Here is a 26,742-nt window from a genome sequence, read left to right as displayed (position 1 = left end):
CAAAGAAGGTCTAAAGAAGAATTTATTATATTATTAATTTGACAAACAGCTGTTAAATAAAGAAAATTAAGTTCAATACCAGCATTAGAGGAACATGAGAGTGAAAGTTGGTTACAGAAGTAGTTATAATAGAATGTGAAACCGAAACATGAATCTTTTCTGTTTGTTTGATGGTCTAAAAAGGTTAGTGAGAGATTAAGACTGTGTGAGTAAGTGTGCAGAGGTGAATTTATAACAACCATGTGATATTTTATGCATTATTCATGCCAATGCAAATGAAAAAAAACATGGATTGTTGTCTAAAATTAATTCATAATTCAGATTTTACCCCATGAATATTATCCACTGTCAGCATCTCTTAAAAGGTTGTTCTTTTCAACAAATGTTATAGATGCTGTCGATCCTGGTGAGGTGAGAATCATATTTGAGTTTTGAACGTGAGATTACGACTGGCTGCAAAATGTGTCTAATAATATCATCCTCATGCCAAACATTACATAAGTCTCAAGTTAATAAAGTAAAAATATCAGGGATCTAAAGTAAAAACCAAATAGTGTTATATTTTATACCACGCAGCATGTTCTTGGCCCAGAGGATAACATTTCACCATTTTCTATACAAACTAATGAATGAAGTCTAAGGCCTACTAGGAGCATCACGCCACATACAGCATAACTGTTGAGAATAATTCTCATCATACAGAAGGGTCACTCTCTGAAATTCAGATCACAAAGCTACAGAAGTCAGGGTTCAGATATTGTTTATATAGTTGCTCCAGAAGAGCACTAACAACATTCACGTTTTTATACCAATAGCCTCATTGACTTCCATGGTGGATGACTGGAGTGATAAGAGGGATTTGGATCAATGATAAACACACGATCAGTACTAAGAATGTAACGCATAACAATGTGTCCAATCACATCATGTTATCAAGAAACCGATGCAATTATCTCGGGAATCCCGCAGAGAAACAGAGAGAGAAGAGAGAAGCACTTGTAAAGTGTAGTTGCATTAACTTCACTGCAAAGCACAAAAGATGAACTAATTAGTAACTAAGTATGTGCACACCCATCAAGAGATTTAAGACATGCTGAATGAGAGCTAGAAAAAAAAAAAAGGAAATATTTCTGGTTAATTAGCTTTAAAGCAAATAAAAGGCTTTCAAAGTGTAAAGGACATTTGTGTTTGCATCCCAAGGCGGCATAGCACTAGTAACTCATGGCATCAGGGGCCAACTGTAGAAATGCCCTTGTACATTCACATGAACATGTATTATGACTCATGACATGCTGGGAGTGAAACTGTACACTTGTCATTAGAAGTAGTTTGATCTGTATGGTGTCAGGATAAAATATGAGGTAGCTCATCCATTTTGTACTTATCTCAGGTTGGGTCTGTTTAATTTCAGACACCAAATATCTGTTCAGCTCTGCATCTTCCATTTCCACTAAACAGCTGCACATTCAGGCCATGGACACATCATGAACATAGCCGTGCCCACTGCTTCATCTTTATCCAAAGTAAAGATCAAGTGGTGCCATGCAAAAAGAGCCATCACATAGAAAGATTGTCATTCTCAGCTTGTAGTCAAAGATTTTGAGAAAAAGCGGAAACCAGAGAAAGTGGTAAATCTTCAGTCCAATGCTGATGATGTTGGGCAGAAGGCTAATTCACATAAACTTTGTATGGACTGGAACAATAAAGTGGTATCTTAACACTAGCGCCTGCATAGTTTATTCTCTTCCCCAAGCATTTCTCACAACATGGATACAAATTCTGTTACAAAATGAAGTTATTTTAAAAAAAGGTGGTGTATGCGATTCTTGAGAAATCCAATACCATGACAAATACCATGATATAGAGCGAACAACAACACAGCAAGTAATGTAACTAACCTTAGCTAGGTTGTACGTTAGCAAACTGTCCCTAAAGTTGCTGCTGCGAAGCTAACATGCAGAGAGGACGAGACGTTTCCCAGAGCCAGCACACCAGCTCCAGACAGCGATACTCACAACTCTCCTGCTGCTATAGCTAACATCACAACAGCAGCATATCTTGGCAAACTAGAAAGTAAGCTGAATGTCCGTGGGCAAGTCATTTAACATTACCTGACAAACTGGAATGGCTTAATACTGTTGTGTGGCTCGGTCCGAGCTACTTTGTTTATTTCCCATTTTCGGAGCCAGGGCGGTGTACAAACACCGGAGTTTTTTTTTCAGCACGCACACAGAACAGACAACTAGCGGGCCGTGAGGAGATATTTGCTGAATTTGACAAAAAGACGTGTATTGGATTAGAATCGCATACCCCACCTCTAAATCAACAAATGTGTTCAAATATAATAAACAATAAAAACAATTTAATCTGTGCAATGTTTTATTCTACAGTTTATCCAGAGCTAAAAGCCATTGTTTTCAACAAGACAAAAGTAAATCAACAAAAATAACCTGGTAAAGAAACGAGTCCCTGGGTGAAGCTTCTGAAGCCACAAGAGTGGATGGTTGTAGGTGAGAGGAGCCCCGTGTGATTTGTGAAACATGTCAGCTGGCCCACAAGCTACCTAAATGTGCTGAGTAGAGCCAGAAAGCACCAATCAACAATAGCCACCTAATAAAATAGACTCACAGACAGGTTAAACGAAAATGCTGTTCATTGAGAGGACACCTGCAAAAACTCCAATATCACCAGTTTCCCCCACAGGTTAGGCAGTGGAGTGGCATGGAGTCAGTGTGTGTAGGTAGTGGGAGAGTGGGGCCGGTGACTCCTGTCAGCCCTGTGACGTACCACTGATCTCCACATCTGGGTGACGGTTTAATCTGTGGTCATTTCCAAACCAAGTTCATGTGAAAATCTTTTTTCTTAGATATAATTTGTTGAATCATACATATTTTTTCATAGAATTTTGTATAGGCTATATAAAAGGCTCTATTTGAATGTCACCTGAAGCAAACAACCAATGCAGGTGACATTTCGCAAAGTCCCTTAATTGTCTGGTAACAATGTGGGCGATCTGGGGTGGGCACACAGGTTTCCTCCCTTCCTCAGAAGAAGAGACGACGGTAACTTAGTGAGAAGATGACAGCCAGGCAAATTACATCCCCTCACATCTGTGATGACGGCCTCCATGCGACGGTACAGACAGCAAACAGGTGAGTCTTTACATCCAGAATGCAGTCACAAAGCACCTGGATGGCTCAGCTCAGTCGAGTCATCACCAGCTTTAGGTGTCCATGCTCCCTGTGACCTTCTGCCCTGTCCCACCCCCAGTCTGCACACTGGAGGTCAATCTTCCAGCAGGTCTCTGTCCAGATCCATGAAGGGCTCATCAATGTAGCTCGCTATGGCGCACAGAGAAGTCCTGTCTGAGCCCAGCAGCACTGACACCGTCTCCTTCCAGTAGCTGAAGGGAATACAGGAGCTCTGAGAGGAGGGAAACCAGACAGGATTTAGAACAATAAAAATCCCTTTCACATTACAGATAGTCATTTGACCATTTGTCAATATAAAAATATGAATTAATGCAGCTTTAATACAAGGCTAAAGAGTACAAAGTATGAAAACCTCACCATTGGGGAATGCAGACTACCTTACGTTTAGCGAAGCTGCTACTGCCCCTACACAGCCAGTGAATAAGCTACACTTCAGGCATCTGTGAGTTTTACGCAAGCATGACAGCAAACTCTAAAACTAACAGCCCAAACAAAATGTATGTTCAAGGTGACTGAGATTTCTCTTCTTAAAAGATAATATTTGTAGATGTTCAATCCAAGGGGGCATTAATTGAACATACACAATACCAGTCACTACTTGTGATACTGAACACAACTACATTTACATTTGCTGCGTTTGTCTTTCAAGAAAATAATCCATGCATGCATCACTACAGCATCATGCTCTCCATCATCACAAAACCAAAAGTAAAAGGCCCCTTTCCACCAAAAGATCCTGGAAAAATCATAACCAAAAACAGTTTGGGAACTGCAAACGTCCAGTGTATTCCTGTCTTCTTTACCTCAAGAAGCAAGATGATATGGGTATTTGGTAGAAATAAGGAAAATGTTATTGAGATTTTGTATTATTTTTTTGTATCTCCACTGTCTTTTAAACACTGGCTACTGCTTTAAGAATTGAGTTTTTAGAGCATACACATGATGCTTGTGTTGACCAGTCAGCAATGTTTAGTAGTGAGAAAAGAATTTTTGAAAATGAGAAAAGACTGATGGCCAAGGAACCAAAATCACATCCTTGAGTGGAAAACGAGGGAATTTCCTGGGTTCTTGAAATATTCCCTGCAGTGAAGAGGGTGTTTAACCTATAACAGTCCACATCTTTCCAAACATGCAAGACTAAGTCTTAATTATATAGAACACAGCTCAGCTGAATTTCTGTCTCTTGGAATTATTCCCTCCCCATTTTAACCAATACTGAGGTCTTGTACAAGCTCTTCTTCCAGCCCTGTAACACACGGGTCACTGTGAAGCAGCATTTAAAGTCTTTTGTTTTTCACAGCATGCATACATGTTCCTTGTCAGAATGTTTTGAATGTGTGACAGAAAAGTGACTGAACTGATGCTTACTGATGCTTCAATTGTGTACAGGAAAGAGTGAGAGTTACTCACGTTCTCCAAACAGGTGCTATCTTTGTCCTTGTTGAGGTAGTGGCGCTGCCAGAAGCGCAGTAGGTTGTGGAAATTGTTGAGCAGGCAGCCCGGGTACTTCTCAGCATACTCCTTCTCACGCAACGCGTTGAGGTAGAAGGGCAGTTTAGCCTTTCTTCTGGCCAGCATCAAGATCACCAAACTGGTGTTTAAACAGCTCACATTCTCCTGCAGGAAAAAAGGGTTGGGATGGATGCAAAAAGGAACAAGATTAAAGTGATGAACTATTTAGCATCAAAATGCACAAACACGCCTAACAAATAAAAGAACAATTAAAATACTAATTGTAATTGACATAACTTTCATTTTACATAAAAAAGTCTTCAATTTATTTGGCTGAATTCCAGAAATTCCTTTTTTTTGAGAGTTCCTCTGAATACACGTGACAAAGTGAAAATGAAATGAGACCTGTGTGAGTGTCTGTACGTTGATGATGTTGATCAGTCGGAAGAGGAAGGACAGCCTGTTCTCAACTCTGGCCATGTAGGACAGCAGGCAACACTCAGAAAGTACCTCCACCACTGGGAAAAATACAGAACACAGAAATCAATGCTTAATGACCTCTTATCACAATAGCCCTTCCATCTATTTGGGATCTTGAAACAGGAGAAAGAGTATGTTTCTATAGTTTGGGGTTTTCAGTGTGGACATCAAATAGAAAATGATCTGAAAACACTTATGTAAATAGAACGTTAACATGTACATTTAAAACAGTTTTTAACATGTAAATTGTGCTTTCAGATTTATCCAGGACATGGCCAGGATAAATAATTTACACAAATCACCGCATTCTGACAAAATATATCTATGCTTTTGTATGCTTTTATCAAATATAAGTCCCGAAGGGCTTAACAAAACAGGAAACCACGCTTAAATCCAACTATTCAAAACTCAACAATCAATCTAAATCAAGAAATTATTTCAGTAACTTCTCTAATGCACTAGTCTACAGGTGTAAACTTTCCATCCCTGTTTACCTTTGACATCTTCAGTCTGGCTCTCAAAGCGGTCCAAAGAAAGGACAATGCAGCGCACCAGCATGTTAGAGTCCACCAGAGAACTGTTGATCTGCGTCAGGAAGGTCTGAAACTACAGAAGAGAAATCAAACTATACCATTAGACACACCTGTTATTCCACCACACAAGTTGAAAAATGGTTGTCAATTATTTTGTTGGGCCAGCATTGATTTCATTTTTATAAAGCATATGAAGTGTACAATTATACCTTCTCTGGAGTGTTGACATAACTGTTGAATCTTTTGAAGGCATCAATGTTGAACTTCATGAGCTCTCCAAGCAGATCAAAGTAGCTCTGTAGGACATCTCGAGATGTACAGCCACTGTCTATGATGCAGAACAGGATGTGCTGTCGAGGGATGGAAGCAGAAAGTGAGCATCCATTCATTTAAGAGAAGTCAAACTCAAGGACAGATCAGTGTAATGTAAACCATCTTCATGGATGATGAGAAAAACAACCTGTGGTTGCAGTTTTACCTCTAGTAGTCCCCTCTTCAGGAGGAACATTTGGTCTGCATAGGAGGTGGCTCCTCTGAGAAAACTTTCCACTGCCCTCGCCTGCCAGAATCTACATACACAACAGAAAGCTTTAACAAAGCTATAAAAAGCAGAACAAGAGACAAATCTTGATCAATCTTTTTAAAAACAGCAGAGAGCCTGGTGCTCTAAAATGGGGATGTTTGACTCTTCTAAGAAGGCTGACACTTAAAATATCAACATCTTTATCTCCTGCATCTTGATCTTTGTCCTACGTGATGCTGACCTGAATGACGAGTCTGGAGGCTCCCTCTTCATGACAGTGAGGATTCGCGTGAGGAGGCCCTTCTTCCCGTCACACACTAGGCTTCTGTCTGTGTTGACCAGAGCTTCCACCTCAGGGATGTTAGCCTTCATAGATATGGCACTCAGTTCATTCAGCTCCTGGCTATTCAGCAGGAGGTATTTGTTCCTGAAAGGCAGACAAAACATTTTTAACAACAAACACAACTTAAAAGAAGAAGTCAGATCCAAGGTAATCGAATTAAGGGTCACTTACTCATGGTGATCACTGAAACTCTGAAGTAGCCGCAAGAACTGGATTTTGAAGGATATTTCCTGCACAATGAGAATAAAGAATGTTAATAGTTATGTTAAACTTTAAAAAGTTTCATTTAATCGGCCAGAACCAGTTTCCAAGGAGAGTGTTGGGGTTAAAACTTCATACTGGACTACAGTCGCAGTTCTCATTCTGGCCATGCACCACGTGATTTGAAGCAGTGTATTTCCTCCAGATCAGCTTGTCAAACAGGTTATTGAGCCCCGGGATGAGACGGAACTCAGCCAGCATCCTGTGGACCTGTGCAGGGACACAATACAGGGCTCAGAGAAATATACAGTTTAACTCTTCTTAGACCAACACTCCAGCTTAAATCTCAAGGAGGGAATAGATGTGTGCTGTCAAGTACCTGGTTCCTCTGTCGGCCCATAAGAAGGACACATAGTACATAGAGCACTTCCACTTTATACATTATCTCATGGACGATCTTCATGGACTGCGGCAGTCGATGTCTCAGAGGGCTGGTGGCCAGAGAACTCTCATCTGATGACTCTGCGATAGAAAAATATATATATATTTTTTAAGTTCATAGGATTTAAGCAGTGTGAGGGACCGGCAGCACAAGTGATCGTTGTCTCACCTGTACTGCTTTGTTCAGCCTCCTCAGTTGCCATCTGCATGAGGGCGTCCAGCACCAGAGCATTGTCCAGCCATGTGTACCAGTCCTCCAGCTCCTGCAGGAAGTTAGCTCCAGTGGCCTCAGACACCTTTCTAGTGGCCAGCTTACACAGACGCTCAATGAAGCCAGGGATGTTTAGCAGGGTTACTATTGGAGAAATAGTAATAGTATTGGCAGTTCACAATTTACTGATCCATTCTTTTGCAATGGCACAAAATACATTATGTAGTTTAACTTTAACTGTATTCTGAAGATACCCTACCCTGGTTGACCTCTGCCCGTGAGGGGCTAGCATTGCGTTTCTGCTGGGCATTTTTGGCCAACAGGGTGTGCTTGTCATCGTTTCCTACATCAGGTTCCGATATAGTGACAGATAAGATGCGGCAAAAGTTGGCTAGCTGTTGTTGGTCAAAGCTTTGGACCAGGCCTGACAGGTTGGGGATGCCCTCTAACTGGATCATCTCCTGAAAAATGCAAACATATAACATAACATAACTGTTACCAGACTGAAAGCAGACACACTTACAAGTCATGAGATTGACCCAGACTGAATTTGCTACCTGCTAAAACTGTAGCAGTTTTTTCATATTTCAATAGATCAGTTTATGGATAGAAGCCCAAAAAATTATTTTAAATATATAAAACAAACATAATATAATTTAGACTTTTCATTTACAAAACTAGCAACAATCAATCAGCATAATAGATGAAGGGTTAATTGTGTCTTGTATGTTTTCTCACTCCACGATATAGCAATGGTTCTTTTTTTTCCCCTTCTTTTTTTTGCCAGGCTGAATTCCCTGTGATGTTTTGAACTATTTTGATCTGAAATAACGACAAATGCTCAGGACAGATTACTGGAAGCAAGAGCATTTTCTCAAAATGTCTTCCTTCGGCCTGGTACATAGTCCATGCAAGGTATGGACTATGCATACATTAGCTTCTCTGGAACTACTAATCCACACATGGAAAGCAAAGCCATTGTAATGCTGAAACAGGGTACAGGGTAAAAACGGTCACAGGGGAGGCCATGTGTGCTTTTATACACTAAATTCTCCATTGCTACAAAAAATATGTTTGAAAACAAGGAATGTCTCTGCTAGTTGCTTATTATCATTTTTTTTCATTTACCAACGCTACCCAAAAAGCATGATTATATATAGAATTATAATTCTGTCATGGTGTTGCAGAGGTTAGATCATATATGTAGCTATTGAAAATGAATTTAAAATGTCAAGTGTTGTAAAATCATGGCAAATAATACAGACATGTTGTGCATAGCAATAATCAGGCAGTTTTGTGCATTATGTGCCCTAAACATTCCTACTGACATTCTCTGACTTTGTGATATAAAGCGGGGAGGTGGTTTGCACTGGAAATACCTTTGCTAAATCACAATATATTAATTTATCTGTCTGAGGAGGTTAAGCTTTCGTCAAACTGCTCCTTGTTGTCCTCACCATCAACTAACACAACCTGGCAGAAATATGGAGGAGAAAACACAAAGCAACCCAATTTTTGCAATCTACATGAAGCTCTGATGTATAGATAATAAAGTCATTGTAATTTCTGAGATGCACATGCTACAATTAGAGTGTCTACAAAGCCTCCACATGTAGGCACCACAACACCTTGATGGAGAAGCATAATTTAAACATTTAGAAGATTTAGTAACACACGAATAACGCATCTTGGTTCAAGAAAATGTAGAAAGAAAGCAAAAAGTTTTCGCAGAAAAATTCAGATAATTCATTTGACTGAACGTGTCACCGCATCAATCACATAAGTCACTTCATAGGCCTTTTAACTCTGGAGTCAACAGGGCCATAAACATGTAAACATGTTTACATGCTCACGCTGAGGATTTAACACAAGTACAACTCTGACCTTTTTGACTCCAAGAATATCTTCAATTAGGGTTGCAGTCTGTAGGAAGGTCTTCTTGTTGGTCATCAGAGTGAAGAGGAACAGAACAAAGTCATCCCTCGCTGCCAGGCTCTTTGTGACCCCCTCTGTCTATGTTTGGAAAGAAGAAAATTTGCACATTAATTAAATCATGCCCATCCTGTTTTAAGACAACAGCACAAACCAACTGCAAGGAAAATACTTAGTTATATACATGTGTAAATTGAAGCAAGCTATGATAAACCTTTGACATTTCTCTGGTTCGTACAAAGTATAATAGGATACTTACACATATACAACAGTTGTAGAGAACACTAAGGCAGTCCTTGACCAAGTCATCATTCACTGTTGTAACAGAAACACAGATGTTAGTCTAATTAACAGAACGTATCATGAAATTGAAATCAATTATCATGTAAAAAAAGCAGACATATTCACAGATGTGATGTCAATCGTACTTACTTTTGGGTTTTTTCTTCTGCATAGTTAATGTGGGTCTCATCAAGATCTCCACAAGCAGCTTCAGGGAAACAGGAAAATGAGTATTCAGTGCTGTGAGTCACTACTGTTTTATATATCTACAGTGTTTCAGCATGAGTTGAACTACACATAACAACAGATTCTCCAGCAATAACAAGCTTCAATGTCTCCGAGTCCAATAATTACAGAGCATTAAGCACTAGGAATGTCAAACTTACATCGACTCCACCAAAGAGGTCAAAGGTGTACGTGTTGGGGAAGGTGGATTCCTGAGCGGTCTTCCTGTCCTCCGTAACAAAAGACATGGCCTCCATGGAGAGCTGGGATGATAATACCTGACAAAAACCATTGTCCACATGTAAATTACATCACCCTGGCTCCAAAGTGAAACATTCAGCAACAAGGGGCTAAAACCAGTAATTCCACAACCTGGCTGTTGGATGGACTAGTGCTGTGTGGTTACCTTAAGAAAGCTGTGGGCATGGGAGAGGTCACTGTTGGGATGGCTGCTCTCGTAGAGCTTCTGCAGCAGAGTAGGGATGCCATGCCACTTGGCCCGTTTATCTCTCTCCTGGAGCAGGCCTCCTGGGAGCTAAGACACATAAAACAGAGGCGACCTTAAAGAATGCAATATACACAAGGGAAAATGTATGGTTATTTGCATCAGCACTTCAGAGAGGTTTTACAAGGTCTATTTTTGCTTGTACTAGTGGATGTCAAGCAACAATCTTGAGAACAATTTAAACTTTATTTTGGCCTTAATAGTATGTTTCATACAGTAGAAAGCACAGTGTGATTCAGAGTAAAAAAAAAAAAAATAGATATGCATATGTAGTCGATCAAATATAAAAATTCAATTAACACATACTGCATATGAAAACCCCAGTTTCAGATCATCTTCCTTCCCAGAAAACACATGTACAACTTTTAACACAAACAAAAGTCCCCAGAAAACAGAAAGTTGTGATTCTCCTTTTAAATGAGACTAGAGTTGAGCAACACCTCGGGTCATATAGTAGACTGCTGCAACAAAAAGAACAGACACTGAAAGCAACTTCAGCAGATTTTTATTTAATCCCTTTAATAACTAAAACTGTAGAACAAGAGAGCCCTAGCCTGGCTCATAGTCAGCTGGTGCAAATGTACTGTAGTGCAAGGCCATAAAGGTGCAGCAGAACCTCAGTTGAAGTTAAAGTTCAAACCCTTTTACAAATAAAAGGCTGTGACAATGGCGTGACTTTAGAGATATGAATGGAAAATTACATGATAATTCCTCACCTTGCATGGCTCTAAATAGAAACAGAATATAGAAAAGCTGAGAACTCTTGACTATTAACTAATAATTGTATATTTCTGCAAGGAAGAAACTGTTTTGTAAAATATGGGGATTATTTCCTCTATACAGGTAATCAGTGTGATAACAGCAAACAAGCCTAACCCTCCTATTGCCATTCAACACCCACTCAACTGGCACTTAAGTGCCTTTAAAAGCCCTGGAAATCAGTATGATCAAAACAAGATGCTCACACAGGTCTCACTATAGCTCTTCTCATTCGAGATAATGTATACTCATATGCTGATACCCCATAGCTAAGGAATCAGAGGCAATCTGCCCCCAAAACAAACCAAAAAGTACTATCAATCTACTATCCATCATTTTAAAATTGAAAAATGCAATGCTGACAACCACCGCAGCCCAGTGAGCACTAAAAATTGATCCTGTCAGTTAAAACTCTCACTTGATGACAGAGCAACTGAGAAACTGTTCATATTTTTGTAAGTATTAATCAAGTTTATTATGCACATCTGTATTTGATATTGAACTAATGCAGAGAAATACTGTCAAGAATTGGTCCCTCTCCAAGTAACAAACTCTGTTGCACAGAGCACAGAGGAAGTAGCATTCTTGAGAAATGTTTTTGAGTTTTTAACAGCCTGGAAAACACTGATTTAACAACAGCTTACTTGCATAGTGTTCAGATTACAGCAGCTGTCTCAATACAGTCATAGAAAACTTGTCAAATTCCACAATCAAGCTTATATGGGGTATTTTTCAGATTTGAGGAGGTCTTCTTAAGGATAACATTTCACCAGTGTTACACACTACCTTGAAAACTGCAAGTCAGCAAGGAAGGTACAAGGCACGACACCGACAGCACAGGAATAAATGTGTTTATCCGCTTTGAAAGAGTGTGTAAGGAACAAAGTGAAATACAGTGACTAAATGTGTCATGTGCGACGTTCATATACATGAATATCCGTCAAAATCAAAACAGTTGACGTAAACTAGCGTTATAACAAAACTAACCGAACAAAATATGTGCTCCAAAGTTACAAATATCGTGTAAACGTTTGCTTGCGTGCAAATAAAAATAAACTTTCTAGCGTTAACGTGTCCCAACAGTTGTTGTGGCGTACCCATTTATGGAAAAAAGATGAGTTATTGTGGTTAGGCAGTTGTTACGTAATCACCTGAGCTGTTCAGCTGGCTTAGCTAGCTAGCTGACGTTACCCCGTTTGCTAACATTAGCAAATGTTACTGCCGTTGATTCCGTGATTTAAGCGCTTCCAAAATTTAACTAACTTACAGGCTCTCTAGTAACATTAACACACCAATTCCCCAAAAAACCCAGCAATAGCCCGTCAAACATTCGTTCTAAGCGTTTTTATATCGTAACCTGGCCTATAATGCTAAGCTAACGTGGGGCTAACAACAAAAGATCCATTTGAAGCGGAGCTTGCATCATACACTTTTGTAGAGCTAGATAATGTTATTTGTATTGTCAGCTAGCAAATATTATTATCCGGAACCCGATGGCGTCAAAGTTTAAAGTTTGCGTTTTAAAAATACCCCGTAATGTTGTAGCTAGCTGTAAAGCCAAAGCTGACAGAGGCGACTACATCTCCAGTCAAGTCTCCAGGACAACGTCTTCATTTTCAGGCTGGACTTCAAGCGCAAGTCCGTGGTGTCAGTCGACCAACTTTCGGATGTCTTTATAGTGGAAACATGATTCGTTTATCTTACCTGTGTCCCTCGACTGAAACCCTGACCAGTAATTTTACTGGCCGTGAACTTTGTGATGATATTGCTATTGCAAACTCTTCGTTTTCCACCAGTAAAAGGGGACTCGGACCCCAGAAGCGTCGCCATTATTTCTTCTTCCTGAACTGAGCTGTTTGGGCAGGAAGTGGAAGGCTTTGATGAATTATTGGAGGTAATTAAGCGGCATCTGCTGGCAGAGATGCACACTCTGCAAGAATCAAGTTGTTTCAACGATATATACATTATATATAGATATATATATATATATATATATATATATATATATATATATATATATATATATATATATATATATATATATATATATATAGATATATATTGTTTATTATGATTACATACATTATTATACCAAGAAAATACAGACCAGACTCTCTTGTGTTAAGGTGGTTATATTTGTAGCCTAGTGTTGTTCATTTATCACATAGCTAACATATTTTATTGGATTCCAATAACATAACCATGACAATAATCATATTACAATATAATTAACATATTTCATATTGAATTCAAAACAGCGTGTACATATGAGGTTATAAATTAAGAGACACATTCAACTTTTGAAATGAAATGAGAACAAATGTCTCACTGACTTTCAATTTTCAGCTCACACCTCCACTGTGTGCCTACTTGGACACAAAAAAACAGTCTTCTTGCTGACATACAGTATGTCACAACTCCAAACGTTGTAGTGTCTCAGCCCTCCTGCTCCAGGGCGGTCTATGAACTACATTTGGGCGTGCAGCCGACCTCTTCTAATGGCTTGTCCAAACGGCAGATGAGACAGGACCGTATCTGACAGCAGTCGATCTGTCTGATTTCATTCTCTCAGACTGATCCACTGTCTTTGCTCAAGTGTCCCAGCTGTGATCGTTGCCCTCTGTCATTTGGAGGTAGGAGGTGATGGCCTCCCTCAGCCCCTCGCTCACCAGAGAGTTGTCTGACTCTGTTCTCTTCCTCTTTAAGATCACTGACCTGGAAGAGACAGAGAAGGATTTTCAAAGACTTGAATGAGTAAAGTGATCACAGTACTGTTTATTAAGAAGTGCTGCAATTTTACTTTTGCCACAATGTCCCAAACATTGTACAACACAGTCTTATCTGTTGACATATCTGTTGGTACTGTATGCGCACTCTTCTCACTCACTTTACTCAGCTTAATCAACATCTTTCTGACACAGTGTCAACAAAAACTAATAAGCTTCACAAAGATGGGATTTATCAATTGTTTTCTCTTCAGGACGCCACCAGGTGCTCATGCTCTACTTTACAACAAGTAATAGAGTGACATCTTGTGGCAGTCATCAGTAGAAGCAAGGCTAGAGAGTCTGCCACACCTGCTTATGTCCTTCCAGTTGATAGTAGGCCTCCTGACAGTTGTGGGTATAGGCCTGGCCTCTCTAGCGTTGTCGAAACCCTGGATGAAGCAAGGCTCTGTCAGCCGACAGCACAATCCATCTGCAACCTCTGGGGAAAGGAGGCAGCATTTTAATATCTCAACTCTTTTAGAGTTGCCTCTGATATGCTGAGGCAAGAAAACATCAACACATCCTCAGTACAAACCTGAATAGTGTTCGACCAGGTGATGCAGGGAGGGGAAGGTGAGTCCTGGAGATATGAAGACCCAGCCATTTTGGAGGCGAGAGATGCGGTAGTGTTTTACACAGTCCAGGTATGACGAGTGGGTCCTCCTCAGGACAGACAGTGAGTAACAATCTGAACATCAAAATAACACACAGAGGCAGCAGTTAAACTACAAGGCTCGTGATTCTTAATTTTTTTCATTTTTTGCAGCACTGATTCATATTTCTTATCCTTCCTAAACCATAATTCCAGTTGTTTCTAAGGCAAATTAAGCAATTCTAATGATCTGACTCATTAGAATATACTCAGTCAGTTCTACAAGAAAATTCTGTTAATAGTAGAAACTGCATTAGAAACAATGAAAACGATAAAATTTTACAAAAAATTAAATTAAAAAAAATTAAACGATTTTAAAGCTCATTTTACGTACTGATGCTACAGCGTTGGGCTTGGATTGAATATGTTCATAATGCAATTCACAATGAAAAAAAAAAAAAAGAAACCACCCTCTAACCTCTGTTTGTCTCTGACTCTCGGATCAGAAAGGCTCCATTCTGGTTATTAGGCTGCATGAGCAGCTCCACTGTTTTGTACCTGCTGATGCCTGTGAACAGCCACCTGAACAGAAAGAAGACACATTTTTGTTGTTGTTTTCAAGTTTGGAAAATCCACTGGAACAATATCAGAGCACATTCCCCACTGGAGGAGGACTGAAACTACAGGAGGCAGAGGCTGATGGCATGTCACTGGAGAGAACTGAAGTAAAGTTCACCTACACAGAGACTCCTCCCACCCCCCTCCTTTCTTTTCACATTTCCTCTTTTCACAACTCCTCTGCTTTCTCTCTCTCTCTCTCTCTCTCTCTCTCTCTCTCTCTCTCACACACACACACACACACGCGCGCAGACACAGTAATGAGCCAGACGTCTCAACGTGTGTTCTTATGACAGCGACTTACCTGTGTGTCACCTTGGCGGTGTAGTTGGTGGGAATGTAGCTCTCACGGCCTGTGGTTGTGGATCTCACCATCATAAAATCACCGTCACTGTTGGAGCAAATAAGCAGTCATGACTAATTGTATCTGTCTAGGGGAAAACAAGGGTGAAGGTGAAACATTAGGAGCTACATAGCATACTCTGATATGACGGTGAGTCGTTCCCCAATGCACATGGTCAGTTCTGCACGCCCAAAGGCCGGGTAGGTACGGAGGGATACAGTCATGCTCTCCTGGAGGGCTGCAGAGAGAAAGAAGGAGATGAATATCATAAAAATTTTGGTTTGTTACATTTGTCTTATTTTTATTTTGTGTTTTGATGTCTTGGAGATATAACCTACCTGATGATACTGGTTCACGTGGATTTTCTAGGACTGTCAGGTTGGATTGACATCTGATGGGGCAAGTCCCCATGTTCTTTGGCTTCTTGCTGATTTGAAATGGCTCTTGTGGCTGAAAAAGAGAGACAGAAAAAAAAAAAACGGTGAGATGGGGTGCATGATTAGAAAATGGTCTGCGTTCTAAAGCCTTCATTAACCTTCACATTCATGATTTAATTATCCCCCTAGTTATCACATTATGACTGCCATCAGTGAAACAGCTTACAGGTGAAGCACACAATTCAATAACGTGGCAACAAAATCTAGATGATACAGGATAGCGCCTAACCACAACAAGAAGCACTGATATCCTGTGTAAAATTTCCATGCAACATGTTTGTGAGATCTACTTCCCATGAGAGTGATAGATTCAAATAATGAAAAGATGGGATTTTATTCTCATGATGCATAATACTTTTTTTGTACTAGTAGCAGCAAGTTATCTAAATAACTGTTTATTGTTTTTATTATTTGTTATTTATGTTATTTGTTTATTATCTTGAGAAAGCTTAAACAGATTCCGTATTCTGTACTTCTTTGGTTTTCTTTTTGTCTTTTTTATTATTATTACTGTGGCCACTATTAAAAATTAAAAATGATTAATAAAAAACAATAAAAAAACAGTTTAACCAGTAACTGATTTCTCCATTCATCTGTAGTGCATGATGACTGCTAAGTGAAAATAATTTATATTTCATACAAGTAATAAGGCAATACATTTACTAATATTCTGGAGGTAAAAGTCAAGTCATTGGAGAAAAAAGAAAGGAAAAAGAAAGAAAGCTTCCTTCAAGCAAAAGACCATCATCAGAGCAAGTAACACACTCACCTCCTTCAATTTCTGTATTAAAAATGTTGCCCAGAAATTATGTTTTGCTCAAGCAGTGATCGAGCTCCTTCTCAGAGCAACTGGTAAACTCCAAATCTTCTTGATGGAAAATGCTCGTCTGCCTTCACCACACACACACACACATGCACATGGATGCCTGTTGTATATGTCTAAGCTCAGATTCCACCTCACACCTGCTAATCGATCAGAGTTCCCTCCTCTGCTCTGTTCCCATGAAGACTGCTGTATTTTTGCAGCTGTTTATATTGGGGGCTGACTGCAGAGACCAGGCTTCCTGCATGGCCTTTATGTGTGTCACCCTGCTGCAGCTTCCTGTGACGCTCAAGACCTTGACATCCTGACTCAGAACAGCTTGATACAGAATATTTTCAAGTGGGGCTAATAGTGCATCACTTGTTTATGGAATGAACTATGTCTACGTAAGCAGCATTTACATGTAGATGAACTGTGTGGTGCAATGTGGTGGGTTGAAGCAGTGACATCATTTCACACAATTAGTGTAAATTTGATTTACACTGGTTAAAACTACATTTTATCTACCATTAGATTTTGCAGCTGTTCCGTGCTGTCTGATTAATGGAAAGCGTTAGCCACATTTTCCCTTTCAGTCCAGCTCTCTCATTTCATTCAGATATATATATATATATATATATATATATATATATAGCATAGTACATGTGCCAATGTGCATGCTGCCTGTTGCCTTTGTTTTATAAACTGGACTGGGCTAAGAACACTCAAGCTCTTTACAGGAAGGGCCAGAGCCGCCTCTATTTTCTGAGGAGGCTGAGGTCCTTCAACATCTGCCGGACGATGCTGAGGATGTTTTATGAGTCTGTGGTGGCCAGTGCTATCCTGTATGCTGTTGCAGCAGGTTGAGGGTAGCGGACGCTACTTATTACTTATATTATTACATTGTATTATTATACCGTGCATACTTATCAACCTGTAAATCCACTTTTGTACTTTACACTTATTTTAGCTTTTATACTTATATACACTTTGTACTTTATCTTAGCTGTATTATAGTGTATTATATTTCTTGCTTACTACTTCTATTCCTGTGTGCACTGACGTGATAGTGAGCAGCTGTAACGAAAGAGTTTCCCCTCGGGGATAAATAAAGTATTTCTGATTCTGATACTGTCAGTCATGTTAAAATGATGCTAACATCAGATGAGTCAAATCGATGCAGCCTACTCCCCTGCCAGCCTACTCCTGCCCTTATCAGCAGTCAGATGTTCATCCATCATGCTGACACTGCAGACGCAATGAAACAAAGCAGCAGTGGAGCAATATGACTGTCAATGAGGGCATTTTGTACACGTAGATAATTAAGATGTGAAAGGGTACGGTGGCCGACAAGGGCAAACGCACTGCAGTTTAAGAAAAAACATGCAAATAGACACAACGCAACCAAATACAGAAACGCGCTGCAAATTCACAAAACTGCAACGGAAGTGTTTCCAGGGGACACAAAAAAGTGCAGAACACGACTTGGACATACTTGACGTCAAGTTTGTTGCCACGGTTTGTGACTCTTGAAGTTATTGAAGTTTGGTCCGTGTATATCCGTTTATGTTTTTGTTGTGGGTTTCCGACTCCTGCTACTGCTCTACTCTGCGCATGCGCTGAAAAGTGACCGCTGCATGTAGGCCTGTCTCGCGAGACCTTGCAGAGCGAAAAAGTGGAATTCTAGCAGTAATTTTAATGATTTGTGAGAAGATTTAGTGTTTATGACAGATATTAACCTATTGTGTGCACTTGGCCACTCCAACATTCATAACAGGCTTCAGCCAGTCTGTCATCACAGATGAACCTGGTTATTATCTCTGATTAACAGTAGTTTTCCAACATTGTTTTCATATTCCTTCAAATTTACCTTAATTTTCAATTTCAGAAATGCTTTACAAACTTCTTTGAATCTGTGCGCTCCCACTCCCACCTTTTTAGTGTCCTCTGGAAACACTTCTGTTGTCGTTTTGTGTATTTGCAGCGTGTTTCTGTATTTGCCTGGTTTCTAAATGCTGCGCATGTGTTGACAAATTGATGAAGATGTTTGCTTGTGTTTTCTTAAGTTGCATTGCGTTTGCCCTTGTCGGGTCAAGGAAAATTAACAATGGATTTTTAAAATTAATAATTTATTCAGTGACAGCTGTGCAGCCCTAAGACATACACATTCATTTATGTACACCAGAGATGGCAGAAATGATTTGAATTGCTGGTTTCAGTCGCTGCTGGGCGAGTTCATGCTCACAGATGCTAGTACAACTTTGATGAGGCCACAAAAATGTTAGATCTCTTCCCGTTCCAGTCTTTAATCAGATGTTCTAATGAAAGAACAACTCTACGTGAATGGAAACAAAGTAATCCTAACCCGAATAGGTCAGATCTGTGCTGCAATAACTGAGAACTGCATGTTAGCACGAATGGAAAGAACCTTTTTTTTAATCAAAAATTGAATCATTCCATATCATTGTGGGATGTCTTTCTCAAATGGTTTTCTAAATTGGTTCACCAAATACGGAGAATTTCCCTATTTGTACATGTGTTATCCAACTCCACATAAGTATTGTTTATGGTAAAAATGTTTTGCTCAGATTGCAATTAAATACAGGAGTAGTGACTTAAATTGTTTAGATTTTAGTGCACACAGGGGTTGGACACAAAACCTTATAGTATAGTGCAATCCAGTCCAGCACCACAAACTCAGTTGCCTCAGAAATCAACAACACAGATCTCAACAAAACTTGGACAGACAGTTTTCATTACTGGATTGTTGCATAGCATTGCATTAAACTATACAGACAGTATTGTGTCCACCCCTGTATGTACTTGGTGAGAAGTTCATTTCTCTTTGCCGTTATTGAGGGTATGTAGTGTTGCACAATGGAGAACCAAGAATTACAAGAGAAGCCTCAGTGGGGGATATAAACATCAGATTAACATTTAGAGCTGTATTCCCATGACATTCTGCATATCGTTTTTGTTTGAAGTCAATCTTATTTACAGTGCAGCTGACCATTGGTTTTTTTTTTAGTGTGCTAAATATAGACTGCATCATCTGCAAGTTGTCACTGTGAGGAAATAAGTACATGTGGTTGGAAACTAACTCACTACAGTTACCTCACATTTCCACTAACAGAAGAGGAAAAACACAAGCACAAGAGATACAGTACTTTGTGTTCTACGTGCACTCGGTAGGCAGAGCTGTTGGAAATGTAATGATAAATTTAAACACCAGACATGTTGTCATGTTGTAGCTTTATTCAGTAGTAATATAAATGAGTTAAATCAGCAGACAGTGAGAAGCACCACTGGGCCCCTCAGTGAAGGGACTCACACTTTTCACATCAGAACCCACTTGTTAAAGGTTGTTAAAACATTAAGTAATCTATTCAATTGAACAAAAACATCAACACAAAGCAGAAAGAAAGGGAGAGGAGTTCAGTTACAAAAAGAAAAATTAAATTAATGTATGTTAAGTGACAGAGTTGACACACTGGTACATGACTTTTCCTTAACACTGAATGTTTTTTCATAATGTTCAAAAGCAGCTCTCTCAACAGCTTTAATGTAGTTTTACTTTGTGCTACAGTCTGCAATGGTTCTTCCATGTATCATCCACATCACATTACCTTTATTTCTGCAGCTACAGTAGGCTTAGTGATCCCTCTCTATACTTTGTGACTAATTCGGCATCACATTGCAGCAAGTTTGAGATTAAAACACAAAGATACAGCGACTCACAATCATTGCAGCCCACAAGTTTAAAGTTCACAACAGAAGAGGAATAGTAAAAGTGTTGTACTGTGCAATGAAAATCTACAAGTTATTTTGAACACATGGAAGATTTCTACAGTGTGTGTGTGAAGGCATTTAAAAACAAACAATGTGAAAAAAAAATAAATACAAGGGGGTGAGGTTGGACAGTTGAGTCAATCTTATGGTTTGACCATTTGAATATACAACACATCTGAATGTAGTTATGGTTTCTGGTAGGAATGTGACTGACTGTGTATTCAATATTCAATATTTAATATTATGCATCTGTTAATATATTTATTACATCCTCTTTTCTAATCACATAGTTCATTACAGATCCTCCTGGCGTTGAGTTGCTTAGGAGTGGGATGAGAGAGAGAGAGAGAGATAGATAGATAGATAGATAGATAGATAGATAGATAGATAGATAGAGGGACAAAGAGAAAGAGAGGGGGAGAGGGCACATAAGTTACTATGGGAGTGTGCAGGGGGTGGGGTTTAGCAGGAGACCTCCATGGTCTGGGGTCCGGCGTGGCTGTCCAGAGCCCCGGAGGCGTTGCCCTCCAGCAGGCTGTTGAGGTTGTTGCGGCTGCGACTGCTGTCCATGGAGGTGATGCTGGAAGAGGAGGTGGTGCGTGAGCGAGCCAGACGAGTCATTCCTGCTGACGGCACTGAAAAAAAAAAAAAAAAAAAAAAAAAAAGAGAGAGACGCGCATTAATATTCCACTCACACAGCATGAAGACGCAGTGTGGGAACACGTGGATACCCAGAAGCAAAAAACAACAAAAGTGCTTACCATGCAAACAATTCTCAAATGTGGAGACTAATCAAATGAAAGAAATGTGAAACAGAAAATTATTGCATGTGTGTCCACTGTTGAAAACAAAAACAAAAACATGAAGCAGCAGAGAACAGCATTTGCAATCCAACTGAACTGACAGGAAGCAACACCAGCAGGTCATGCAGCAAAACAGGACACTGAGGACAGAATCCATGCTAACAGGACAAACTCCTACAGGGAGATGAATGTGTGTCAAAGTATGCAAAATGATCTCGCTGTGTATATTACTGACTGCATCCACCACACTGAGCTGCTGTTGAATACCAATATGAAACAGCGCTCTCTGGAGAATTTCTGCATACATTGACATTTATCCAGTATGGAGTGTTAAAGAGGCCACTGGGTTCAAAGCCTTCTAGTCTGGCAGCTGCTCAAGAACCCGGTACCTGATTCGTTGCTCAGGTGACTGAGAAGAACGTAGGGAACTGTAAGCAAAGATTTAAGGAAGAAGAAAGAAGGAGAAAGAGAAATGTTGAAACGGTAGCTCTTATGTTGCTGTATCCCACCTCAGTGTATTTCTGATTCCAACTGAGGCTCTGTCCCAGCTTGGTGGTCGGTGAGGACAAAAAGCTATTTGCTATCAACAACATGTAAGAAATCAAAGCACGTGTGCAAACTATGATCTTTATTTCCTGTACTGTTTGGCTGTTTCGCTTTTGCATTTCACACTGTGGTAATGTGTTAATGAGGGAAAAGCAGCTTTCTGAAACATGCTGAGATGTTAAGATTTATTTTCCACACTTTCTCTGCGTGAAAACACTTTTTAATCTGTTCTAATCCTGCAGTGGCATTTACGCAACAGGGGGAGTCGGTGGACTTTAAAACAACACTGAGGAACTGACATACTAGCTACATCCGAGGGCGCGTCCCACAGTGGGAACGGTAGAGAGCAAAAGAGAATTAGCATTACAGAAATAAATAAACACACACACACACACACACACAGACAGGCATCATCTGTAGGGCCAGAGCAAGAAAACCTACATTCATGACTTTACCCATCCATGGAGCAGAGTCTGGTTGGTACACTGCAAGTCAGTATATTCTGACAGAAATGTATTTGTTGTTTATTGCAGATGAATGACTGTAAAAACCCGAAGGCCTGTTTAAGTATGCACTTTGAGTTTCTCTAGAAAGAGGCCGCATCAAACAGTTCTGGATAGAAAAGAAAAGCACACCAGGCAACAACAAAACTAAACCAAAAAAACCAAAAAACAGAGGGTATTTTTTGACGCCCACTGCAAACTGAACAGGAAGTGAATTTCTGTTCAGCATATCTTGAGTGCCATTGTCATTTCAGTTATGCTAGAAGCACTAACACCTCACCTACTGAGGGTTGTGGGGGCCACACACTGCAAAGAGCAGAGAGGAAATGGCGTTAGCCTCCACTGAGCCGCTCAGGCTGCCTCTCCGTGACCAGGCTGACAAAAAACAAAACAAAAAACTGTGCCTTTTCATGCACTACTGGCCACAATCTAAACCCCATCAGCAGGGGTGTTTAGCAACATCTCAAAGGAGAATGCGGTGAAAACAATCCTTATTTAAGTATCTTTTGTCATTGCACTCACGTCAACAGGAAATTCAGTGAAGAACATAGATAAACCTTGACCACAAACACGTCAGCCCAAAAACGTGTTACTCTGTAAACAATTCTTGGACATTCAATGTAGAGTCGACTAGTCTGAACCAGTATTATTTTATATTTATATGTTTTTACTCACTAACCACAAGTAGCAAAAGACATGTGAGCATCTACTTACTGTAGCCCATTCCCTGAACAAAGTACTTGAAGGCCTCAGCAAGTTTCCCTGGCTGTGAACAGATAAAGGGTTAAAGTTAGAAGTTAATTTATGTAAGAAACTTGCTAGATGACATGGATGTGTGTCTCAACAAACAAACACCCACCTGCACAACTTGGGGCAAGCCTCCACAATCAGCCATCTGAGAGAAAACGATCAGTCTCATCAATAAATTCTTTGTGCAGTCAAAAAATGAAGAGCATGTAATTGTATTCAAAAGCTTTTACTAATATTATAAAAAGCTTCACCTTTAGCAGCGTGGTCTTGGTTGGATTTAACCTGGAATTGCACTCCACCTGAAATATCAATGAGAGGTTACTACTGAGCTCAAAAAATGAGAAATAACTGCAAATGCTTCCCAAAGCTTCTTCGGTAACTGAGATGATGGAGTGTAACTCACCACAGCCTCCACAGCAGGTGATGTGTCACCAACCACCAGCAGCGCAGGGCACCTGGATGGGAAAAAGGAGCTGTAAATATTATCAAAACCGTGCACTCAGAGACAACTTTATTTGGGTCTTCCTAGTCTTAAAACCTACGTTAGTGTGTTGACCGTGTCCTCATTCAGACCTACAATTGGCCTCTCGATCTCCAGGTCCCGACGGCTGGTGCAGGGAGACAAATTATGATTAGTTAGTGGAGCTGGGACAATGTGATCCGGCTAAAATTTAAGGTGACTTGGCAGAAATCATGATTTTCTGTGCACCTCATGATTTAATATTATACCCGTGTTGTTTGTATTTTGTGATGTATTGCTTCTTTCCATGCATTCAGATCTGGCTTACTGCAAATTCTGATACTAGAAGAAGATTTTACGTGCCCCAGCTGTACCCATAAATGTGATCAAGAACACAACAAATGAGGAAAAATGCTAGAAACTGCTTACAAAAAACAAACATGTACAGTGTATACTAATGTACTGTATCATACTATTGGTAAGAGCCACAGAAGAGGGCCAAGTTGTCCTGGTTGATGTCCTGGGCGATGTGGAGACGGTAGGTCTGGATCAGCTCCTGGTTCTCTGTCAGCTCATCCTGGTGAACAGAGGAAGAGTAAAAAAGCAGCAGCTAGCCATGAAGAGCTCAAATGAAATAAGAGGTAGACTCCATATAAAGTGAATGTACAGGGAGCTGTTTGAATTTGCAGTAGTCATCCAGACAAGCTGTGGGATTTGCATATACAGTATGCTTAGCTTCAGCACTCTCAGTTATTAAACTGTCTGTAATCTACCAGTCTATGTATCCAGGAGGACAGAAATAGAATAATTAGTAAATGTCTGTTATACGAGTGAGATGAGGTAAAGGTATCCAGGGAAATCAAGAAAAGCCTCCTGAGGATGAGTTACTGTTTCACACTGTCAATGAAAAAGGTCAACAACACTAAGAAAAAGCACAGGGGTAGCAATGCACTGCAAGAGAAACTCACAGCGCTGAAGTGGTGAGCCATGACGACATCCACCATATTACTGGTCCATCCAGACAGCTGCACAAAAGAGGAAGAGACAGATCCAGTTAAGAGAAAAGAGCTGACTTTTTTTTTTAATAATTCATTTAGGAACCTTATGCCTATGGCCATATAGCTATGCCTGTGTCTACATGTAGTGTATGTATTGACAGATCTAATGTTTGATTTTGACATTTGTAAAAGGAAGAAAATACACAGAGAAGCCATATTTAAGACACTGTAAAGGATGGGGCGTCATGGTGACCTAGTAGTTATGATGCAAACGCAACCTTCCCAGTTTGATTCAGGCCAAGCAGCTCTGTTGCAAGTCATAACCCTCTATCTGCCTGCCTTATTCCATCACTACTGGCACTGTCCAATAAAGGCAACATGCTAAAAAAATAAATAAAGGGTGAAGGATGTCTCCGCTCTATCATTTTCTTTTACACAGTTTGCTAGGTTGAACTAAATAACAACAAGAGAACAGATGACGTGCGGAGATTTGAATCTATATGGGCCAAAGGTCACATCAAGCTCCACCTGGTTCTGTGTGACTGTGTGTAACACTAACGCGGGAAAGAATGTTCTACCTGAAATATCTTGTGCAGCACACACAACAAGTTCACAGTATCCAAGTGCAGTAGTACACTACAGTATTGTGGCCCATCGTGTCCTGTACTGAAGCCAATTATTCCACTCAAAATGAAACTTATCCAAATGATTGAACCCCAGAAGTGCTGTTCTGACAAGTTTGTCCAGGAAAATCTGAAGCTTAGTGTTGATTAACTTTGGAGTGCCCTCAACCCAAAAACTGCAGGTACAATCAAATTAACACAGGATTAGAGTCCCTGCCTGTGTTTTTAAAGCCATTATGTCAAACACTTCAAGCCAGAAAATAAATTGTATGTTTATCTTTTTTTAAGTCTCTTTAAAACAATAGCTTATTCATAACAATATGATATTATCAAGAAAATGATGGGTATAAATGGCTGCTTAGTGTAAGCATTATGATTCTATAATTAGTAATCTTATTTACTTCTTGCATCATACAGTAAAGACTATAATAAAATGCTAGGCATAAATAACATAGTGAGTAATAGTGAGCTAAAAAGCATTAATTAATAACAACCTATCAAAATGCTGGAAACTGAACTGAAATGGTAGGTAAATTATTTAAGTAATAGCTCTACGTTGCAGAGCGTACTGAGAACGTGCTAGGTTTATGATGCAGTGGTAATACTGACCTTGGAAGCTGCCCAGTCAATCCAGCCTTCAGCACACGGGTCGACATTGATCAGAACCAGTCCCTCCACCAGGGTGGGGTTGTTCAGCTTGGAAGGGAAGGATGCATGTCAGTGCCAACATAAAAGTATGACTTTTTGACCAGTAAGATAGTCTCACATGGGCGTTATCTTGCATTATTACACAGCTTTGCTGAATACTCTATTCTGATTGGTCAATTACAGCATTCTACGGTCTGGTATTTCTGAAGAGCAGACTGCTGCTATGATCAACAGACCGTTGCTATGGATGCAGTTCTGATCATAGACTCTCGAGTCCAATCATATCAATCCGCAGAACGAAGTTCTGTGGCAACAAAACATTTTAAAAATCATTTTTAAAATCAATTAAAATTAATATTTGGTGTCAAATTATTGATTTCTTTAGTAAGCATCCGTGTAACAAGCGGGATAACGTACAGCGAGCCGGTCATTATTGCGAAATTAACCCCTTCAGGGTGATTCTAGTCCTTGCCCAAGATCTTGTGTATTCCCTCAACAGTGCAGATGCAGGATAAAGCCACTGCAGTGTTCATGATAAAAAGTGAAGCGTGTGTTCGTTTAAATGAAGACATTAAACAATGAGGATTGAATCCTGGGCTTCTAAATTAAGGGGTATGGTTTTGGAATTGCCTGAAGACAGTAAGGATGAGGTCTGGGGAAATCTAAGATCCATCTCGCTCGATGTCAACGGAACACTGCGGATGCTGCTTTCAACACGATACAAATGCAATGCAGCAACAGCTGCTCTAAATCTATCAAGGGTAAACACATTTTGTTCCAAGCCGGTTAAAGCAAATGCTTTCAGAATCAATTTTCTTCTAAACAAGAGCAGACTCTCCGCAGCGAGACTGGCTAATCCCAACACCTTCCCTTTTTACTCCTGACCACCATCCTCTCTTTTCATTATTCATCTTTCAATGCTCCTCTGTCACTTCTAGGTCTTTCTGCTCTATTGAACACAGA

General features: G+C 39.9%; 3 protein-coding genes across 8 annotated transcripts in view; all 3 read right to left on the bottom strand.

Annotated features, from left to right (window-relative positions):
* Nucleotides 1-4: 4 nt before the first annotated feature.
* trpc4apa (transient receptor potential cation channel, subfamily C, member 4 associated protein a) lies at nt 5-12,969 on the bottom strand. Of its 2 annotated transcripts, none has more exons than XM_044220097.1 (18): nt 12,804-12,969; nt 10,242-10,370; nt 9,997-10,113; nt 9,761-9,818; nt 9,588-9,643; nt 9,281-9,409; nt 7,656-7,857; nt 7,355-7,540; nt 7,124-7,266; nt 6,883-7,014; nt 6,715-6,773; nt 6,442-6,627; nt 6,156-6,246; nt 5,887-6,027; nt 5,639-5,750; nt 5,070-5,182; nt 4,623-4,829; nt 5-3,423 (listed from the first exon to the last, which is right to left on the bottom strand). In XM_044220097.1, the coding sequence occupies exons 1-18, from the start codon at nt 12,927-12,929 to the stop codon at nt 3,286-3,288; spliced, it is 2,325 nt and encodes a 774-aa protein (XP_044076032.1). In that variant the 5' UTR covers nt 12,930-12,969; the 3' UTR covers nt 5-3,285. The 2 variants fall into 2 exon arrangements, with proteins under 2 accessions (XP_044076032.1, XP_044076041.1); XM_044220106.1 differs by lacking the exon at nt 12,804-12,969 and adding an exon at nt 12,630-12,756.
* Nucleotides 12,970-13,215: 246 nt separating this feature from the next.
* sla2a (Src like adaptor 2a) lies at nt 13,216-18,287 on the bottom strand. Of its 2 annotated transcripts, none has more exons than XM_044220055.1 (8): nt 18,155-18,287; nt 15,759-15,870; nt 15,559-15,658; nt 15,382-15,468; nt 14,938-15,041; nt 14,403-14,555; nt 14,177-14,306; nt 13,216-13,814 (listed from the first exon to the last, which is right to left on the bottom strand). In XM_044220055.1, exons 2-8 carry the CDS (start codon nt 15,829-15,831, stop codon nt 13,691-13,693), a joined length of 771 nt encoding a protein of 256 aa, XP_044075990.1. In that variant the 5' UTR covers nt 15,832-15,870; nt 18,155-18,287; the 3' UTR covers nt 13,216-13,690. The 2 variants fall into 2 exon arrangements, with proteins under 2 accessions (XP_044075990.1, XP_044075983.1); XM_044220048.1 differs by lacking the exon at nt 18,155-18,287 and adding an exon at nt 16,627-17,164.
* Nucleotides 18,288-19,894: 1,607 nt separating this feature from the next.
* The window catches only part of ndrg3a (ndrg family member 3a), a 39,521-nt gene continuing 32,673 nt past the window's right edge, over nt 19,895-26,742 (bottom strand). For 3 of the 4 annotated variants that reach the window (XM_044220016.1, XM_044220007.1, XM_044220035.1), the window contains 10 exons: nt 25,741-25,827; nt 24,479-24,535; nt 23,984-24,087; nt 23,593-23,658; nt 23,454-23,505; nt 23,302-23,349; nt 23,160-23,195; nt 23,015-23,066; nt 21,641-21,679; nt 19,895-21,083 (listed from right to left, as the gene is read on the bottom strand). In XM_044220016.1, the coding sequence (XP_044075951.1) occupies nt 20,911-21,083; nt 21,641-21,679; nt 23,015-23,066; nt 23,160-23,195; nt 23,302-23,349; nt 23,454-23,505; nt 23,593-23,658; nt 23,984-24,087; nt 24,479-24,535; nt 25,741-25,827 (714 nt within the window). In that variant the 3' untranslated portion in view covers nt 19,895-20,910. The remainder of the gene's footprint in view (nt 21,084-21,640; nt 21,680-23,014; nt 23,067-23,159; nt 23,196-23,301; nt 23,350-23,453; nt 23,506-23,592; nt 23,659-23,983; nt 24,088-24,478; nt 24,536-25,740; nt 25,828-26,742) is intronic. The other variant, XM_044220025.1, reaches the window with a different exon arrangement.

Source organism: Siniperca chuatsi, linkage group LG2 (assembly GCF_020085105.1).
Source record: "Siniperca chuatsi isolate FFG_IHB_CAS linkage group LG2, ASM2008510v1, whole genome shotgun sequence".
In the NCBI taxonomy this organism is placed as follows: Eukaryota; Metazoa; Chordata; class Actinopteri; order Centrarchiformes; family Sinipercidae; genus Siniperca; species Siniperca chuatsi.
This window is presented reverse-complemented; position numbering and strand designations above follow the sequence as displayed.

What these genes read in the sequence shown, in the direction of transcription:
- sla2a (XM_044220055.1), bottom strand. Translation starts at nt 15,831, where the DNA reads ATGGGGACTTGCCCCATCAGATGTCAATCCAACCTGACAGTCCTAGAA. An exon ending in CGACTCACCGTCATATCAGA is followed by an intron (nt 15,469 to 15,558) that starts GTATGCTATGTA and finishes TTGCTCCAACAG; the next exon opens with TGACGGTGATTTTATGATGG. An exon ending in CCTGGTCGAACACTATTCAG is followed by an intron (nt 14,307 to 14,402) that starts GTTTGTACTGAG and finishes TCCTTTCCCCAG; the next exon opens with AGGTTGCAGATGGATTGTGC.
- trpc4apa (XM_044220097.1), bottom strand. Translation starts at nt 12,929, where the DNA reads ATGGCGACGCTTCTGGGGTCCGAGTCCCCTTTTACTGGTGGAAAACGA. An exon ending in ATGCCCACAGCTTTCTTAAG is followed by an intron (nt 10,114 to 10,241) that starts GTAACCACACAG and finishes GGTTTTTGTCAG; the next exon opens with GTATTATCATCCCAGCTCTC. An exon ending in GGCTGAACAAAGCAGTACAG is followed by an intron (nt 7,267 to 7,354) that starts GTGAGACAACGA and finishes TTTCTATCGCAG; the next exon opens with AGTCATCAGATGAGAGTTCT.